Here is a 21,913-nt window from a genome sequence, read left to right on the forward strand (position 1 = left end):
GAATTGGTGTAAAATGTTCGTCGCTTGTTTACTCTCAGTATAAGATTTCATTTCATCAGTACTTCAGCAGAGATTGTATTAAACTAGATTTTTGAGGGTCGGAAGAGAGAAACCAAGTCATTTAGGCTATCGTCTACAGAGAAATGGCATCGTTATTACAATTCTACTAAATATTTGGTTAAATCACTCTCTCTGTCCATCAATAATAATGAGAAACACGCATCTATAAACATGTACTTACCTTTCTCAATCTTGATCCGGCCATCTGTTCCCTTGAACTAAAGCCGCTGTTAAAATTAACAGTTAGCTGTAAGAGTGATCAATTACCATCATTTATCTGTCATACTGATAGAAGCATGCGCACTGTCGCCCTCAGAGTTCTCTATTTCAACTGGCAGACTAGACTGCGTTTTCTTGATAATGCTGTGAATACGGGAATTCCACAGATATTTCGCAAGCAGTACAGTATGCAGTTGATGTCATAACAAACAAACCAAAAAGAGCATTAAGAAGCATTTTCCGCCTTATGCAAGTGTGGACTTGCAGGAGGATTTCGTCTTCCTCGTCACTGCTCACTGCAGTCTGGCGTCTTCGATGGAACTTTTATTTTCACTGATCCACTGAGAGTATAACTTTCACATATTCCACTGGGCAATTCTTTTTTAACTACAGTAAGGAACAAATTGCAACAGAAATCACCATAAGTTTGTTACCTGTGGTTTCCCAATCCGACTTTGATGCACTTGACATCTAAATACACACAAAACAAAGACGGGAAACATGTGATTTGAAAAAAGTATGTTAAAAATTTGAAAAAAAGACAAAATTATAGAATGGCAGCGTAGTCAAATTTTTATACAGATTTCTGTAGCATTTTTGCCAAATCATATTATTAAAGTCAAATATCAAATAAAATTTAAATTTAAAAATAATTCTGCAATGTAGCTATATGCTGATTTAAACAAAGCAAGCAGTTTTTAATGTCTTTGAATGAATGGGATGTTCAAGTCACTTAAGTTGATATGCAAAAGAAAGAAAAAAGAAAAAAAAATTCGATAAATTTAAAATAAGAACGCTGGATGAAATTTGCAAATAACTTAGACAGATTAAAATGTGCACGACGGCTACCGTTAAGTGTCTTCTCTGTGAGATGAAATCTGACACCTTTAATACTTGATTTAGGAATTAAGTAGAGAACCAAACACATTTTTTTTCAAAAAGAACTAACTAAGTTGTCCTGATACCTAACAATTAATGCTATAACAGGAAGATATACAGAAAATTTTTATCTTAAAAATGACCGAAAAGCAATCGATTTTCCCCAATTTTCTGATTTTTAAGCTTAATGCGGAAGCCTTAGATATAAATCATTTTATTAATTTTTTCCCACAATATATTTGTCCCCATTTTCCACTTTTAAGCACTATAACAACATGAAAAAATGAAATATTTTTTTTTTGGCTCATTTTAATGCATATAGCTTTTGCATTTAAAATTATAAAAGATAGGTGCTTTATTTTAATTACTAAATTTTATTAAAGTTATTAAATATTAAACTTTATATCTTGATAGAAGAAGGAAATAAAAGTAAATTCTTGCTTACAAAATGTAAAAAACTTAAATATGAAAGAAATGCATGGTGTGTGTGTGTGTGCGTACGTGCGTGCAATTCAAGCAGCTTCCCCAAAATACTAGTAAATACTCTTTTTTTTCAGTTCCAGATTTTTCCACATCTTGCGATTCTTCTTTTTTTTTTTTTTTTAATTACAAGGTCTTGCATAACTGACATCAAAATACATTCCTCTTTTGAAAAGCAGCTGTTCAGGGAAAAAATATTACAAAACGGACAAAATCCGCTTTCTTTGGGTGGTTGGAAGTTCTTCTAAGAAGATCCAGAAATCAAAGGTACTCAGTTCTTGACTTTTATTTTAAGATTTACTATTTTAAAACATTCGCTTGGTGGAATCTTGCATTGTGGAATGACTTTGAGATATATTGCTGCCATTTTAATTGTTTTCTCATCCTGAAATATTCAGAATTATTTAATAATCAATTAGCAAAATTATTACTTAAATTCTTGATTTCAATGAAAAATGTTTTTAGCTACTAAATTTTATTCAAGCAGTTAATCTTTTTAGATAATAAATTTTTGTTAAGAATGAAAGTCCAAAATGAATTTTTAATCATTTATAATTTTTTTCAGAGAAATATTTTACTAAAAGAAGCTGTAAGTTAAATAAAGATCCTTATATATGTATTGAAATATTTAAGGCTTACATCATTCCTCAAATACATCTGATCTTTAAAATGTTTCATACTCTTCTACAAATTGTAAAGTGGTCGTATCCTCTCTTAATCGCATCAACAGCGAATCCTGTGAAGTGGAGACTGCGCCTCATCATGGTGAGAGGACGCCCCGCTCAACATTTAAGCTGAATGGTATTAGTATACATTGAAAATGGCTCCACTGCTTAAGCGCAATAAAAAAACAATGTTTTGCTTTTCTTAAGTTTCTTAGTTTAAATTTCAAAGTTTATATAATATATATTTTTGTTTCCATTTAAGAATAATACATAATAAATCAAGAAATTAATAATTTACTCTTTACACAATATACTATTTCAAAATGTTCAACACTTAGTTCTCTTTTAATGATTGTTAAAAACATTTTTTCTTTGAAAATAATTTCAAAAATCTAATTTCATAATCAGGACATTTTGTTTTTCACTTAAAGATATTCTCACATTAAGCATCACATAGTGCAGCTACGTATTAAATCATTAGAATTAGATGTGTAGTGATGTGGGCATTTTAAAATTGATTGCATCCACTAGCATTTTGTAATTATATTCCGCCGATGTTTAACGTAAACTAATATTGAAATGCTTTCATTTTGCTAAGAAAAAATTAATTTATTTTGTATAAATCACAATTTTACTTTAGTTCGAAAGTTTTAATCTTTTGAATGAATAGATAAGAATAGTTAAGCACTCAGTATTAATTGCTTAATAGATAGGTGAACCATGCTTAAATTTATTTCTAGGCTAAAGCTTGATGTGAAATGCTACTATTTTGGCCTATTTTGCCTACATATTTAAAAAAATGTGTCTTTAAGTTCAACACTGTTTGAGCAAAACCCTCAAAGTATAATATTTAAATTTCTTTATATGTTTCTGTTTATATTTCTTCCTGATAAAAATTGTAAATTTCTTTTTGTGTACATAAAGCTTAATTTCTATTAATGTTCCAAGAAATATGACAATAGATCTGTAATTTGTAACTGCTTCGCACGAACCCCATTGAAAGTATTCGTGGCCTTACTCAACTTCCCTAAATTTATTTGGTGAAGGGTGAGGGTGGGGGGGATTTGGAGGGTATGCAAGAATATTCCGAAAAGACCATTCCTGCTGATTTTTATTGAAGGATTGAAAGGAATTTGAAAACAGCAACTGAGAATGAGAAGGAATTGACCTTTCCCTTCTTCCAGCTTGCTGAGAGGAAGTTTTTCTTGCAACTTATGTTAACTTTCTTGTTTATCTCACATTGTGAAGGGGGGGGGGGCGGAGGATTTTGTTTGTTTGGATTTTGTTTTGATGGAGTTTTATGTGGTGCTTTTCGGTGATGTTGCAGCAAACTCAATATTAAAATCTGCAAATGCAATTGAATAAAAACAATAAAAATAAAACAGCAATATAAAACATTATTTAAGAACGAGCTTGTATGGAAGCATGAACGTAGCCAAATAAAAGAAATGAAACAATATATGATAACTCATTTCTATGTTCTAATCGGAAAGCTAAAATAACGTTAACGTGCAATGAATGCAGAAGAATTTATATTCTTAAGGAAATAAAAAGGGTTAACATAAGAAATCTTGGAAATAAGAATCGTTGGAAGATAATCTCGCAAGAAGATAATCTTACACTTGCGTAAATTAGCTTTTTTTTATTGTGACCTATCTTCTCCTTAGTTTGGAGAACATAGAACAGAATAAGCATAAATATTTGGCTTTGCAAAGCAATGCATGGGAAACAGACAACCGGCAACTGCTCACAACGCTCAGGAAAGAAGGTTCCGCGACCAAGTGAGGTCAGCGAGAACAATCCGCGATACTTTTCACATTATATCGAATTTTCTACTAGGTAGTGTTGGCCATTCGTCTATATTAAGCTTAATTGCATGAAGTATTTGACCGATCTAATCATCCCATTCATTTTGCAACTGAGAGTGTAGTGTAAATGCCACATACTTCTAAAAATCAAAAAGAGGCATTGGTGCAGTATAAATCACATGCAACAATTCTGGATTTTGCATCTAATCTTACAATAGTAAAAAGTAAAAATAAATATTTCATTAATTAAATTATTGCTAACAAATATGGATTTTTATGAAAACATTTTGAAAAAATACGAATCGTTAAAACCCTTCACCATCCCTCTTCAACAACAACCAAACGACTTCACTGAACTTGATTTCATTTTATAGAATCCACACAAACTATAAACAGACTGATGTTAAAACAGGAACGCAAGTATTCAATTGTAGCTTCCAGAGTTCCATGCGAATAAATAGATTTTATCCTTAAATATAGAAACTTGATCACGAATTCGTGATAAACTACAGTTTATCTAACGTATTTCAGCAGCTGTAACGATTATTTTTATTGCAGATAGAATCCCATTTTACTGAATCAAAGAACAGAAATCCCAACTAAGTTGAGTCTTCGGATGAGAATTATTTCTTTTTACCAAACAGTATCTTTTTAAAATATTAGTAATCAAACAACAAAGAAAAGGAAATCGTTTTTTGATTCAATAGGTCTAAATATTTGGAGAGAAGGAAAACGTCAAAATACCACGAAATTAAACGCTAATATATTGTTTTGAAAAATAATTTTTCAAAATCAGCTTTAATTTTTTTATTTTGAAGTTAACGAAGAAATTTGCTGCTTTTTTAGATTTTTGAATAAACATTTAATTTACGTAAAATTATTTTTCCATTAATTTATGAATAATTTATAAAATCTACTATTCTATTAATTGTTTGATTTTTCTAGTCGTGTTTTGTTATCTGCAATGCATTTTTTTATGCATCGTTATAACAATATTAAAATTATCGTTATAAGTTTGCAATACATTTCATTTTTTTCAAAATATCTACGAGCATTTTCAAGAAACACCTTCATTATGTAATTTTAAAAAAAATATATCTTTCAATTTAGAGGGGAATTTTTTCCTACTCTTTTTAAAGTTGGAAGTATTCTTAACCCACAGCATACTATACGAATCGAAAGGAGTCCTATAAAGGACAAATAATAAATAAGCAGGCTATAGTTATTAAAGAGCAAAAAAAAAAAAAAAAAAAATCATTTCCTTTTTATCTCAAAAAAAAAAGTTAAACATATTCTATTGACCTACTTGACACAAAGCGATATCGATTCACATATTCAACTTCTCTGCATTGGTGCATAAAATAAATGCTTGAATTTATATACTGTTATTTGGCAATTCCAAAAGAACTAGTTCCCACATTTTCGTCTGTAAAATATTAACATATTCTAATTTCGTAAAAAATCTCTATAACAATATAGAAGTTAAAATTTTAATGGAACTAATTTAATATGCCTCATTGAAGAGATTACATTTTTAAAATTACTCGCCGCCTACATTTTGCAGATTTTTCATATTGCGAATACCTTTAAGCCGAAACTGGAAGTGATTAATTTCTTTTATCAGCTTAGTCGCTTTTGGCGACTAGCGGGTTCGCCAAACGTTATGCTCGTTAAAGTTTTCATTTAATTATTTTATATAACTTGTCTTTTCATAGCTTCTTCATCAAAATATTTTTAAGCTTAAAATTTTGAAAAATATAATTCACATATAATTCATAATAATTAATATAGTTAATCACATAATTCACTCATACTATTATAAAGGCCTTAATCCATAATGTAATATGTATCTCTCTAATTTTTTGTCATCCCCTGCAACATTTCAACTTTAAATTAAAATGGAAATAATTAATCTGCAATTAATGTAAAAAACGCATTTTTTTTTTTAATTACTGAAAGCAAGTATACTGTAACTGGTGCAAGTATGCAAGTAACTGGAAACAGAATCGTTCAGCATTTAAGTCTTAAGTACACTGCAGAATAATTTTCGTAATTTATGCAATATATCAAGAATTATTCAACAGAAATTTCTCAGATTCCTCGTAACATTCAGCTTTTAGTTTTACTTTCAAAAGAATTTAAATGACGTGAATAACAATATTTTATTTTGTTTCATTCTATAAATATATTAATTTTTCAATAGTTACGCACTAAATTTTATGCAGTCTTTTGGTCCTAAGGAGTCATATTTTATGAAATATTCTTGGCACTTCAATTTTTAAATAAACAAATGAATGTTTCTATATTCTGCTATCAAATCTGATATATTCGTGAAGTTCTGAATAGAATGATTTAGAGCAATCAACATTTTGATAATCTTAGGCCAACCTTCAGAAAACCTGAGCGAAGAGTAACGTATTCTCTTTGAGGTGGTTGATGAAGTGTCTGGAAATCTCCCGTTTTTATTGAATAGTGAGATTTAAATTTTCGTAAATCAGTCAGTGACCGATTTGGTTGTTGAAATGCACCTCTTTTTATTTAAAATATAATTGTTTCAAGAATATTGGTTAAATAGGATTCACAGAGTAGAGGATCTTGATAAAAGTTAAATATTTGTAATTTATTAGAGCAATTATTAATTCAAATTACATAAAAAATAAGTATTTGCTTCATTTAGATCAAATTTACACATGTATTTCTATTATTAAAAGTTTTTCAAATGAGTTGTTAGGCCTTGAAACGAAAGGATTTATACTAAGCATGTTTATCTTAAATAATGCTGATTTATTGAATAATATAGATATTTTGCATTATTTTTATTTTAACATTATAGATATTTTACAAAATCATATCTTCGTCTTGCATTTATTTTTTAGGAAATATTATACTTCTTATTTATTTCATTTCATACAGACATCTGCGGAAAGTGACACTTTTTCAGGTTTGCAGTCATATTTAACTTATTTTTTAATTTGTGCTTTTGGTGAAGTGATGGCAACTCGTTGATGAAAGCTCATTTTATTCCCGTTCACGTGCAGGTCAAACCTTATTCTTATTTTGTGCGAAATAAATTGTTAAAAAAATATGGTTAAAATATTTTTTTTAATTCATTAAGAAAGGAATTTAATTTATACGATAAGACATTGGTATCGTGAAAAAATTTTTTTGAACTTTAACTTGATGTAAAATGTTTGTGCGATGTCATTTTCAGAAGTTATCGTGAAAAAACGCCGAAATTTCGCTTTATTTTTTTTATTAATTAAAATTCTAATTAAAAAATCGCTCCGAGATGCACATTTCCAATCTCCAAGGTATACATGTATCAAATTTGGTAGCTGTAGGTTCAATGGTTTGGCCTGTGGAGTACCAACACACACACACACACACACACACACACACACACACACACACACACACACACACACACACACACACACACACACACACACACACACACACACACACACACACACACACACACAGACACACACACACACACACATACATTCAGCTTTATTATAAGTATAGGTTAGTTGCATTTACAGCTTGCTTCATGAATCGAAGCATACTCATAAAATATGTCGTATAGTGCCGATTTTTTTTGTACAATATTCAATGTATTTTATAACTGTTCGAAAATTTAAGGAAAATTTTATTGATTCGATAAGAGATTTAATGCATTGCAATAAGATTGCAAAATTTCATTTTTCATATTTTTTACAGATCTACACAGGAAGAAACTTTAAAATTTTTATCTTTGCTTCCCATTGACGTAAACTATATATTTAATTAGCACAAAACTATTTCTTCACGTAAGTATTCAGTTATCGACTTTCTCGTATGCTTTGATAAAACAGCGTCTCTTTACTCTAAAGTTTGTAATTCTTGTAATTGGGGTAGGGAGAGGGTAACAAACACTTCAAAGTCAAGTCCCCTCTCCCCACTTCCGCTTGTTGTGATTTAACTTACACTGCTTTTTAAGCTTCGTAATACAACGAAGGAAATCGAATATTCATTTTAGGTACCTTTCTCATTGATCAGGTCTAAATTTTAATAAAATTTTCCGTTATGGAATGGGGTACCATTCCGTGATCATTGTACTATTGAATTATTATGTACACGTGGAAATGAATAAACAAGTGATATTAATCCACAATTTAACACACAGCTGATAATAAAATTATGCAATAAATTCCATCTCCCTTACTTTTTCATGCTTTTAATGTCATCATTCAGAAAGACTTTTTATTGGCTTTCGTCTGAAATTTGATAGATATCTACAGATTTAGTGTTCGGTTCAAAAAACTCTATGCGCTTTCATAAAGAGATATAAGCGCATCATTCAAAAATGTGTTCCCCGAAATCAAGGAAGATTAAAAACTTGAAAATTCACCAAATTTCGAGGCCACATTTTTTAATGATTGCAATATTTTCTCTTTATACATTTTGTATGCTAGAAACTAAAAATAAAATTCTATCAAAAGAATGCTTTAAAAGAATCCATTCAATATGCAAAAAATAAGTTTATTTTTAACCTTGTTTATTACCAATGCACGAAAATCTTTCTAATAATATATTTCTAGTAACAACGAAAGCGATTTTGATTTTATTGCAACAACGAAACATGCCATGTAACAATGTCGTAAATTTATATTATAGAAGCTTTCAACAAAATGACATTTAATTTTTTAATGAAATAAAATTTTGGAAAAATAGTATATTTCCACTTTATAAATTATATTTTCATCGAATTCCATAGCCCTATGTGTAAATCACACACACACATTCTCCTCAATGACAAGTAGGGATCGTTAATAGAATGAAAAATGTTAAACATTTATCCTTTTACTTATGAAAATCAAGATTATAAGATGATGAATATATTAAACACTCTAATTTAAACAAATTTACAGATTGTAAACGCGTTAGAAAGTATTTGCGGACAAGCAGGTATTGGCGAGATGCCTGTTTCGTGTCTTTGATGCGTTTGCCAAGAATCAGCGAGTCCAAACAGTAAGAAGACACGGTGAAGTATTTTGGTGTCTCATAATTTTGCTTAATGCTGCCTGCCCCTCTCTTTCCATTACAGTTATTTGCAAAACATTAAGAAAATGAATATTTGAGTTTTAATTGGACTGTTCTGAATCTCTGCATAATGAAGCTAGTATATCTTTTAACGTCACTTTTTATTTTTCATCTTTAACATCCTTACATTGGTTGACGTGGGAATTTCAATGATATGCAAGTTCCAAAAGCATGAAAAGCCAACCAAGTGCCGTCCATATCATCTAACAACGCTTCAGAATGAATACAACCGTTTAAAACCCCTTATCTAATTTTAAAATGGAGGTTAATTTGACAATTCAAATCATTATAAACATATCTTTGTCCAAATCATTATAAACATATTAAGAAGTATGAAGAAAAACGTATATATTTTTTCTTCCAGAAACCGCTTGCTTCTCGATTCTTGCACAGAAGTCGCCGGAGCTGAAGAGGGGAGGAAATGAGAAACGTCCTTCTTGGTTGGTTGATCGGCTTGGTTTTGATTGCATGCGTTCTTTCAGAAGAAAATGGTGAGGAAAGTCATTAAGTTTCTCTGCACTTTTCTGATGCTCAGAAAATAATTATCTTGAGAATAACTAAAAGGTGCTGAGAGGCGTCGCAGGATTTAATGACACAACACCACGCAATGAAAATGTTGACTGCGTGCCTCATTTAAAACAAGCATCTTTGCCGTGCATTCCGTGTTGCAATGCTTGGTCGCTGAAAAGGTTGAATTCGTGATCCGACAAAAAACAATTCGAACATTAAAAATTTTTTTTTGACAGTTTTACCTTTTTTATTATCTCTTGAGAGGACACGTTATGTTTCGGGGTCGTGCAGTCTTACTGATTCGGTTTAGAACCCACAGAGTACTTGAAGTACTTGTAGATTATGTACAATTACTATGGCGTCTTTGAATAATCTTATTTCAGCTTTTAAGTTCTGAGAAGCAATAATTTGATATTTATATGATGCATGGGCAAAACAATAGATAATTAATAAACCACGAAGAAATCGGTTATATACGCCTCTCTGTCTCTTTTCTGTTATCTCTTTTTCTCCCATAGCTCATTTTTATCAAAAAAAATTTTTTAAATAAATTACCAATTCAGGTTATATAATAAATGAAATGAAATTTTCTTTGTACTTAGTGTTACCACGGCGTGGATTTTCTAAATGACAGTAGAATGAATTCTTGAACATATAGTTTTCAAAACATGAACCGTAATAAGGTAATTTCAGGGAGGATAAATGTTAGTGGAATTTAAACATGACTTTATATTATTATAATTAAATATGACTTTATATAACATAAGCCCAAAATCCCAATGAAAGCTTTTATTGTTTGATAATGTGATAATCTTCCTGTTGACGATGGTGCACTGGGGCAATTAGGATGGTATCCTTACTGACGAGCACCTCAGGTAGGAATATGATAAGTTTTTGTTTAAGTAAGCAGTTTCTCACTAAAACAAGCAGCAATAATACAGAGTCGAGTTATCTACATTCCTATGATGGGGGAAATGAATGCAGATCGCAGAACCGCACTGTATCGAATATTTCGCGCAGCACATATCTATAGAAAAATGGAAAGGAAAGTCATGTCAGGAAAGACGCATAACAGTATCATGTAACATCCCCCCTCTCCTATATTAATGTAGTGATGTCAAGCGGCTCATTACTTTGTCATTGGTAATGTAAACCTTCACCTAAAAGAGCTAACTGTTAACATTCTATCGATTTAATAATCCAAGAACTTTCAGATACAACGGTGTGTCCCTGATTAATTGAGAGACCAGTGGGAAAAAGACCTTCGCCTCTCAACGATCCAAAACGTGCAATGTTTGTTTCGACTTCAGGTTTAGGCTTGCATACATAGACAATTTTTGATAAAACAGTGTTATTCTTAACTCTAATTTAAACTATTCCGCATATTTGATTTTTGTAAATTAGCGTTTGGATATTTCATCTAACGGATAAAAGAGGATGGTTTGATAAATTTTATATAAGGAAATTATTTTTAAAGTGGAAAAAAAAAGCATCAAATGAACCAAATTTGATTTATTACATTCGCACGCAAATAATGTGGCGTTTAGAATATTCAAATTTCCAACATGTGGCATTGATACATGAACCAGTGGCAATAGCTTATGTTTGTGTGTCCTATCTTGAGAAATCGTAGATATAATAATATTGCCATCGTAGAAAATACATGCGAGAACGACCCACTCTAGCTGAAAGGAAAGTGAACGAATCACAGTCAACAGCAGAGATGGGCAGACACTATTGGCTACTTCTAATTTTTTCAAGATGTTGGCGGTTCACCCAGTGGTGTAGGCCTACAATATTTATTATTTCTTAATAATAAATACGGAATGTATGCTTACATACATAATAATAGTCACAAATACGATAATATCAAATGAGGCATTTAATATCAAAAAATTCAAAATACATTAAAAAATGAATCATTTTCATCTAAAGTTGGTTCTCGTAATTATAGTTAGTAGAAGACTTAGTTTGCATTCTGTCCGCCAATCTTGAATACCTCGGTATATAATTATTAACTGGCAATCTTGCACAGATTCTAAGTGCACAGATTCCGTGAGATGGGAACGATATGCTGTCTTAATTATATTCATCCTTGGAAATGCAAATTCACACAGGTGGGTAAAGCCAAAGAACGATGTTAAATGATATGAAACTTCTTTTTAAAATCAGGATGCGTTCATTAAATTCCAAAAATTATTCTTAGGTTCTGAACTACGTGCTTTTAAAGTCATGTCATTTTGAAGGAGAAAAACTTCGTTTCCCTTAAGAGATAAAGAGAATACAATGTCCCATAAATATTTTTCTTTTAGTATGCGAGTCTTGGATCTTAGTAAAGGCGGCCACCCCAAAATGCCTTGGTGGTCCACCGGTCGATCGCAATCGACTGAATTCCCATCTCTGGTCAAAAGGAATAAACGTATGTTTTCATGACTGGAAGATATAATTATCTCCCACGTTGGAAAGCAGCTCCTTTAGGGACATGGGTGGGGTAATAAGGAATCACGTAAGGTAAAGAGGCGGATTGCAGAAAGATTACAAAAGCGCAGAAAGCACCGGAGCAAGCCATAGGACAGCACTATACGTTACTTTTCCTCTATCCTCAGTATATTATTGCTATTACTAGTTTCTCCGAAAATGAATTTTAATGGAGATCAAAATTATAGACACGAGTTGCCTCACAGACAATAATCTATACTTATATATAAAGCTCAATGTGTGTATGTTGGCGCTCTACAGAAAAGACCATTTGACCTACAGCTGCCAAATTTGGTACGTGTATACCTTGGAGGTCGAGAATGTGCACCTGGGGTCCTTTTTTTGAAATTTTAATTAGAATTTTAATTATTAATTAAAAACTAACTTTCCGGCCAAAAAAAAATCCTTTCATTTTTCCCACCGTCAAATGAGTAAGGCTTCAGTTTTTTTTTTTTTTTTCCAACAGCAATGAGGCTAGAGCTAACATTTTACGGCCGATTATTTCAAACGATTCTGTTTATTTTATTAATGTTTTATGCATTTAAAATTAAACATTGTTAATGAATCGATCTTTCAGATTCATTCTGAAGTACTTTTGAATTAAAATAAAACAGATTAAAGGAAATTAAAAATTTCTAATCTACATAGCGTTATCCCAACTGGCGTAGAAAAATTCACGCATTTGCGTTACCGTAACTGGCGTTGAAAATTCAAGCATGCGCATTGTATTCTGATTGTCAACGGAAGCGGACTTGATTTAAATTATTTTTAGGTTAGTTGCATGCTTTTGTAATTAAATTGTATTTATGTTATTTTAAGTTCATCGTTTCTTAAGTAATTTTTTTTAACCTGTTTTCGACCGATTATTTTAAACGATTTTGTTTATTTTCTTAGTGTTTGATGCATTTAAAATTAAACATTGTTAATTAATAGACCTGCTCAAGATGAATCTGAAAAAATTTTGTTGACAAATTCTTGAGATATTACATAAATTAAGAAAGATATTCTTTAGTGCCATTAAGGTTTAAATGCTCAGTGACTCTGTTTTCAATAATCATATTACAAAAAAAAAAATGCTTTGTTTCAGTAAAAAATATTATTATATTATATTAATTGCAGATTAATCTTTTCCACTTTAATTTAAAGCATAAATTCTACGGGAGCTAACAGAAAATTGGAGAGATACAGATTACGTTAGGACTGAAGGTCTTTATAATATTCAGAGTGAATTGAAATTTGAAGTTTTAAAATATTTTAATGAAGAAGCTATTAAAGTAGGAATTACATAAAATAGTTAATTATATAAAATTTTAACGGGCATTAAGATTGGCGAACCTGCTGGTCGCCAAAGGCGGCTAGTAGTTTATAATCAAAGATTGTGTTATATTCAATATTTTAGTCACGGGACGTGTTAATTCGATATTAGTTAATCCAAATTAGTCTGGTTTAAATAAATTAGTAAACTCTCCATTATTATCGATTTTGAGATGCTTCCTCGAACTAAGTAATTATTTTGTAAATTTTTGTTATAAAGAGAACCATCATAGGTAAAGTAATTCAGACAAGTCGAGGCAGTAATTCGATGAAATTTCGGTAAAACTATGCATTATTTTTTTATTTTTAGAAGCTTACATTTTAAAATATTAAAATAATAATATTTTACTTTTTAAAGAAAAGTACATGTTTTTTAGATGATAATAATATGTACTTGTCAAGAATTATTTTAAGAGATTTTATGATTGTCTACAGATGACGAAATGGAAGCGGAATCTATCAGTCAACTCCTAGGGAATCTTGAGTTCGTTGAAAGCGACGAGTTAAGGTAAGAAAATTCGTATGAAGTAATTATGAGTTTGCACATTCTTCTTAATGCCCAGTCAATGGTCATTTAACCTTTTTTCAGTTTGTCCAATATGCGACTTCATCAATAATAATAATAAATAAATAAATAAAACTACTCGTGAACCAGGTATTCTACTATCATCTACATTTTTTTAAACAATTGGCAAATCAAAGAACTTCAGCCACAAACACTGTCCCAATTTTGTTAATCTTTATTTCTTATAAAATTAATGTTACCAATGTTCATAGGAATTTCATATCAAATCAATGACACACTTCTCTCGACCACCCTCTGTTTCTGAGAAATATTTCGAACTCTTTATTTCCCTGCCCATTTTCTCTTTGGAAAATCCTGGACCGAGTTAGTTAGTTACAATCGCTAAATAAAATATTTAATGTATCCATTATGCCGATTTCGTTTTTGTATGAATGCTCGTGATTCTTTGATATGTCATCAAGGGTCACGAGTCTCTTACAAACACGTTTTCGAGAGATATTGCAAAGCAAAGCTTAGAATCTCAAAACTTAACAACTGGGCCTATTTAGACATTTTGCAAGCGTCATTAGCCAATCAGAATGCTCTAAAATTATTATTTCTTAAATTTTGAGAAATATTTCGTCAAAATACAAAATTATTGTCATGAATATGGTTGCAGAAAATGAATGGTTAATAAGAGGTTGCAGAAAATAATGGTTAATAAGGTTTAGTCATGGCAATCCACTTTGATTAACCATATCTTATGACAACAGAAGCATACTGAAAGAAGAGCTATAGTAATATAACTAAAACTTGTACAATAATAATAGAGCCTTCTGATCGCTTAGCTGTATTTAAAAGAGATGAAATCGTCAAGTTAACGGTGAAAATTTGTAGTCATTCCAGTATCGAGGCTGAGAGCAGCAACAAAGTTTTATTTTGCAAATAGTCCTGAAATATAGAGCGGGGGGGGGGAGAGATCGACGATTATTAATGACGTATGGAGGAATCATGGGATATTCGTATGAAGGAAAATTTTTTGGAACCGGCTCAGTGATTGCCGCAGGTCTTTCTCTCAAAAATGGGGGTACTCGATATCTTCCAAGAATGAAGATGAATGCAATGCAGGCAATCCTTGATGATTTGTCTAGGACTCATAAGGTTTCAAGTGAAATAAATTTTTTTGAAATAGGTTCAATGGTTGGCAAACTCTGCCTCAAGATTTTTCGATAGAAAATACACTATAAAACTAAGGAAACTTGGATTCTTGAAATACGATGAACATCTTTGTGAGTAGTCGATCATCGGATCTAATCACTGATTGAATAGCTTAATCTTGAGTCACGCTGTGTTTTGATTGAGCAGCAGCTTCAACTTTCTTGAGTCCACGCGTGTCCAGGCTTCTGCCATTATGTATCTCCTTTCGGAAGCCACTTTGATCTGAATTATACCAGGTGGCTAGATTATTTTTGCACTTGGACATATTTCAACTGTGAAACTGACGATCGATTTTGATTCGTTGAGCTATATTCTGTGTAGTAATCCTCCCAACGAAAGTCCTGATTTTTAGTGAACACAATGTTGCACCGATTTCTGTTCCCAAGCGAGAGATGCCGTGAAATCTACAACTTTTAGCACAGTAGTGCATTCCAAAGCCCAAATACGTAAATATTCTTCATAGATGGGATAACGTTGTTCACGAGATTGGAGGAACTTCACCAAAAGTTCGTTTCTCGCCAAATTTTGCGAATTTTCTTAAAATGTAGCCAGATTTTAAGACCTTATGTCTCGATAATGGGGAGACGAGGGCAAATAATTTATGCCTAAAAAATCATGGTTCACTATACTCTTTCGATTGCTATTTAATTTTTTTCATAATCACACTATTCGTATAGTGTTATAGTTCCCAGGTTAACAAGCTTCTATTGCAAAAGAGTGTTGATTGTAGATGTCTATTTTAATGCTAGATAGATTTAAATTAGACAAGGGAATTCTAATGAAAAATATAATATGATATATTAAAAAAAAACATTGCACATTTTTAGCTGAAAAGAACATCGATTGGATGAATAAAATGTCACTTCTTTTTCTTATGTTTTAAGTAAAATTTGAATCAAGGGAACATTGGAAACTCACCCATGTAAGCTTGCAAATTTATTGAAGCAAAGTTAAAAAAATATTGAAAAACCTAAAATCTTCTTTTCTTAAATGTCCAATAAGATTTGAATCTGATAAAGCAACCCTAAGATCAACGCTGAGTCATCAATTGTTGACAAATTATAAAAGCAATGGTTGAAAGCAAAAACACTCCACTTTTCATTGTGCCGCTTTTTTTAGCCAATAGATCAAATATACAAGACATAATGTCAGGCATTTGATTAAATTTTATCCATGTTGGTTATTTTACTAAATGTAATACAAATTGCAGGCTTGATAGACAATTGCTGTATCAGATGGCCGCCGACATTCTGCCGACTTATTTCGACTGCTTCTTATATGATAGTTATATAGGCAGTTGCCTCCTCCTGCCCGTCCCTTTATTCTAGCCTCCCCTGGTAATCAAATTTGTAACAAATTTCATTCCTTTTAGCCTATCACAGAATATTGTTCAATACTACTCAGTAGGAAAAAAGGCGCGTAGGAGTAAATTTGGAACATCGTTAAAAATATTGCAAAATGGTTTCACTGCTTTCACCCATCAACATCTGTTAATGACGGAGCTTCTTTTTGCGCATTTTGCGCAATTGTTCCTTGTTTCTTTTTGATGTTTTTCTTCTCAGTACAAAATATTTATTTTGTTCTATTTTCTCTTGGTCAATATACACCAAGATTTCTTAGTTTACTTTTTTTATTTCCTTGTGAAAGTAGGATTTTATCATTGCAAGTTAATATCATTTTAAAGTTTTCCGACTTACTAGGGTTACCGTGGACTGCAGGTTACCGTCAACTCTTATTTCTGCTTCACTCCCACTCCCAAGTGATACTTCAATTCTATTTTAATGTCTAGTTCGTTCTTGAATATGATTTTAAATTTCAGTAGTTTTTTTGCAATTCCTTTATAATTCTTCAAGTAATATGGAGCCTAGCACAGCATGACCAAAACTAATTTTGGAGCCAATAATTATAGACTGACTACTCCGACCCTTCCGAAGGCACATGGAAAAACTTGAATGACATGACGGCAGCGACAGCAACACTGGCGGGAACTGTGGTTGATTCCTACAGGCCATCACCAACCTCGGTGCAACCCTTCTCTAAGGAAGTACGTCCCTTTTTAATGGGAGGTAGCCACTCCTTACTCTTTCGTATCTAGAACCAACTCCCACACCAGAAGCTCCTCATCCTAAATTATAAGGTGTCCCCCCCCCCGAGGGACTTGGAGCCAATAATAATAATAATAATAAACCAACCAACCTGAATACTTGTCGATGATTTGTTAACATCGTATATATGAAAGGCCGAATACATAAAACTGCTGTCGGATAAAACCGCAATTTTTCCGTTTTCGTATCTGTTAATCTATAAGTTGAAATGATAATCTATATTTGTTAATCGTGGCCATTAGTAAGAATACGTATTCAAATGAAATTTTTGAAGAAATGTATAACCATTTTCGCTTTCTTCCAGAGAGATCTAACCATTTTATTATTATTTTTATTTTTTATATGCTACTTATCAAATATTTTTTAAGTTCCTAATCTGTTATAATGTGCACACTGTGCTAATCATCCATTTAGGAGCAATTTTGTTTTTCTTATGCAAGGCGTTGAATCCATTAAAAAGTTCCATCAGGAAATTCTGATGACTTTTTCAGATTTCACTGATCCCTTGAAACATTTTTTTTTTTTTTTTTTTTTTTTTTTTTGGAACTGTGCATGTCTGCCTGTGCGTATCTGAATATAATTGAAAATATCTTTCATCTAGAAGAATGAAATGCGCAGACCAGTTTTTTTAAATGAAAATCGTAGTTTTGTATCTGACTTTGAATTCAACCAAAGAAAGAAAAGTTGAAAAAGACTTTGAATTCGACCGGTTTCTTAAAATGCCTTCTCGGTTCTTTTCTCTATGCAATACAATAAAACGTAAAGGTCACATTTTATGGAAGTATATGTAAAAGCCGTGGAGAAAACAATCACAACCTTTTAGCAAAATGAAAATTATTGTATTCTTTGATTAAAAAAAATTCCATCTATTACATATGATTTTTTGAGCCATTCTTGCAGTCAACTGATTATTGCTGGCATGATTGAATAAAAAAAAAAATAGTTTAACTTGGCGACTATAAGAATTATTCAAATGACCGAGACGTATGAAAGAAAGATATTTAAAGTGATAAATAAATTTTTGTTGACAATAATGATGTACTGACACAATAATCGTAATCCAATAGCTAATTTCTAAATCATTAAATATTATTTTATTCTTGCATGTGCTTTCAACTGAAAAAAAAACCTTAAATGACATAAAGAGGTATTATATTTTATTTTGTTAAAATCAATAAGTGTAACACAGAAAAAATGATGGAATTTGAAATTTATAAAGTCCTTTGTTCCAGTTAGACAATTTAGTTAAAATATTCTTGACACGCTAATATGATCAAGAAAAAAAGGTTCCACTCTGTTACGATTAAAATTGACCGCGTAATAAAACTACAACATCACTGTTTCAGGCAATTTTAATTTCAGCAATCAAAAGAACATTCTTAATTGACCGTATGCAAATTTAAATTCTGTATTGGGTCGTCCTCTTATTCGCTTGCTATAATGACTGTTTCAAAAAGAATTTTAATAATAAATTATTTCCTTAGACGAGATTTAATTTGTCTATTTCTTGTCAGTTGTAATATTACATTCATTTCAAGGCATTCAGAAATATTTCCTAATCGTTATTAATTAATTAATTTTACCATGCTAAGCTGATTTTGTGAAATAAAAACATCAAAATTCTGATTGGCTAATTTCTTTATGATATCAGGATTAGAAAAAACAAACACCTGTAGTCATTGAATCCGAATTGGAAGTGGCAAGCTTACTTATCGATGATCATTATTAGCGAAAATATTTTGGATAATTCATTGATCGATATACTTGACGAATTTCAGGCAACTTGAAACGAGTTTTGATATTTTTTTAGTTCTACCGAATGGAACTTATAGGTATTGAAAATAAGTATTTAATTAACTGTTGAACTTTTATAGCATGGCCGCAAAAAGAAAGACATTACAATAAAAAAAATATATAATCAATCAGTTAAAAATAATAATAATAAAACACAATAATCTGTGCTCTAACGATATTTAACCAATAACATTTTATCCATTAGCTTTATAAGCAAAAATTGAAAGCTCAAAACTAAAACTTTTAAGCATTTAATACACTTAAAAGGAACTCGAAATATGTGCAAGATGGACGATCTTGAATTTGGAAGAGAAAAAAAATTTCATTGCATCAGCAGTATTTTTCGTATTTCAGAAATTAAAATTGAATTTAAAATAAGTACTAAATATTAAATAATTACTAAAATCCGTTAAAAGGAATCCAATACACATTATTTTTAATTGAGAAAATCTTCATGTGTGGAGATTTAGAGACAAATAGCAGTTATTTTTTAATGTTACAAAATCCTTGTAGCTCTTTCAACAGGGAATATTTGTCGCGAAATATGGAAGAATACTTTAATTGGATCCATTTTTTTCAAAGATTTTTTTCATTTTTAACTCCTTCTAAATATAGAGGTTTTTTTTTTTTTTTTTTAAACCATTCATTGTTTACTTGGAAGGCTTTGTTTCTCTATGAGATTTGTCAAGAATGTGACTTCAGACCAGTGTGGCTCCACGCACGAATAATTTGAGGCCCCTTGACCCTTTGAGTTTGACGACATTATTGAATAAAAAGATTCTTGTAGATGGTCCCGCGATATCCAGATTTAAATGCATTTCATCGCTTCTTTAGAAATTACTCGAAAATTAAAGTCCGTGAAAGAGAATCCAAGCATAGAGCAGATTTGTTCAATGCATTATCGTGGAATGTTAATCTGTCATACCAACGACGTGCAAGAATTTATTTCGGAGGTTTTGAAAATTCGTTTTCAAGCATCTATTACGGTAAAATGATTTTTTATGACACACTTATAAAATTGTTTATTATTATCGTATTTTAAATAATATTACATTATGCAGAAAAACATTTCTTGTTTTTTTTTTTTTTCATCATATTGTTTATTCCACAAATTTGGTTTTTTTCCCCTCTCCTATTTTTTGCATACAAACCTGAACAACTATTTCAATCTTTTCTCTCGAATATTCCATCTAATAAGAAGTTGCGATCCCCATCTGAATATCATCCAAATATTTTAGTTTTTTTAAATGATATAATTTTTTCGTTTAAATAAATTTGCATGCGGCTCCCATTTACTAAAAATAGCTATAAGTCGATGAGTTTTAGTCCTGAAACTGTGGAACTCTTTTCATTGTATGCGTTGGGCTATTAAAATGCTCTACTAGAACCGGCTGATGGCACAAAATTTTAGATTTCGCAATTTTTTTTCCGCATTGGGTTTATTTGTCCAAATCTAACATTTTATTACATTTAAAATATTTTTCTCTTTAGACTAAAATATTTATCTCTAATGGTTTAAAAATTAGCCAATGGGATCTAGTTAGAGTATACACCTTGTTTATTTTTATAATGGAGGACATTTTACAAGTTATGGATTTATTTCCAATTGACATCCTTCAATTAATTTATTAACTTATAATTTTAATATTTCTCTTTAAATTTATTTCCTATCGAATCAGCTAAGAGAATGCAGGGAACGGAAGTTTTTTTTATTTTTCATTTGAGCATTGCAGTCAATAATGCTGAAAATAAAGTTCCTGTGAATGACATCCCCACAACTTTAGAGTAGCTGGATAACGGAATGCATCATTTCAAACATTGTATTGATTGCTGTTTGTAGTGCATCAGTCAAACGAAGGAGCTCACATCAACTGGAAATGGAATGCACTGTGCATCTTGTAGAACCGCACGTCGGAAGTTGGAGCGCGGTTGTGTTATATGCGCAACTGTAGGTAGCATTTCTCCGTGCCATCAGATGAATTTTACAGATTTTTAATAGTATAAATATATTTGCTGATACGCTAATTTTATTGTTATTTTGAACAGTAAAGTCCACAATCAATCTCAAAAAGTAATTTAAATGTCTCAATACGGATGTACTCAGATAATGAAAATAAATTATCTTTTATATTTTAAAAAAATTACTTCAGTGCCAAACTAGTGAAACAAAATTGAAAATTTCAGATCTGACGACGAGTGCATCCCCCGCAACCGCGAGTGCACGAACCACCGCCACAAGTGCTGTAGGAGCAAATTTTTCAAGGACAAGTGCAAATGCTTCTACGTGGAGGGCAACGACACCGAGACCGAGGTGGAGCTCTGCACGTGCCAACAAGAATGGTACCTCGGCATGACGGAGAAGATCTATGATCAAGCTTCCAATCTGTTCAAGAAATGGTTCGGTTGACTGAAAATTCTCCTGATTTGCTGAGAAATAAAGCAGTTACCAAAATGCTTTTCATTCTTATTTTCATGAAAATAAACATTCTTGCCCTGAAATTACATTTCTGAGCTTTGCTTCCAGTTATTTTGTCACAAAATTTATATGTTTACTCTAGAGCAAGAAAGTTAATTCCTCTTCTATCCTTGCTTTCACTCATATTTCGATTCAAGCATTTAGTGTCTCAACATATAAAATTTGATGAATACATCCGATACAGATATAATGGCAGAAAGCTTTGCAGTACGGTGTAAATGCCGTCCAACGAAAACAGAAGAATCTCACATTCTCTGTGAAGCAATTGAGAATGAGGCGGTGATTTGACCTTCCCACTGCCACATCTTTAGTGGTCG

General features: G+C 31.4%; 1 protein-coding gene across 3 annotated transcripts; it reads left to right on the top strand.

The window, feature by feature from the left end:
• Positions 1–1,775: 1,775 nt before the first annotated feature.
• Positions 1,776–21,624, top strand: LOC129989431 (U3-lycotoxin-Ls1v-like). Of its 3 annotated transcripts, none has more exons than XM_056097973.1 (4): positions 1,776–1,905; positions 9,561–9,687; positions 13,934–14,006; positions 21,305–21,624. In XM_056097973.1, exons 2-4 carry the CDS (start codon positions 9,618–9,620, stop codon positions 21,525–21,527), a joined length of 366 nt encoding a protein of 121 aa, XP_055953948.1. In that variant the 5' UTR covers positions 1,776–1,905; positions 9,561–9,617; the 3' UTR covers positions 21,528–21,624. The 3 variants fall into 3 exon arrangements, with proteins under 3 accessions (XP_055953948.1, XP_055953950.1, XP_055953949.1); XM_056097974.1 differs by lacking the exon at positions 1,776–1,905 and adding an exon at positions 7,848–7,923; XM_056097975.1 differs by lacking the exon at positions 9,561–9,687 and having other exon boundaries at positions 1,827–1,905.
• The last annotated feature ends 289 nt before the right edge of the window (positions 21,625–21,913 follow it).

The sequence above is a fragment of the Argiope bruennichi genome, chromosome 10, assembly GCF_947563725.1.
Source record: "Argiope bruennichi chromosome 10, qqArgBrue1.1, whole genome shotgun sequence".
NCBI classification, from domain to species: domain Eukaryota; kingdom Metazoa; phylum Arthropoda; class Arachnida; order Araneae; family Araneidae; genus Argiope; species Argiope bruennichi.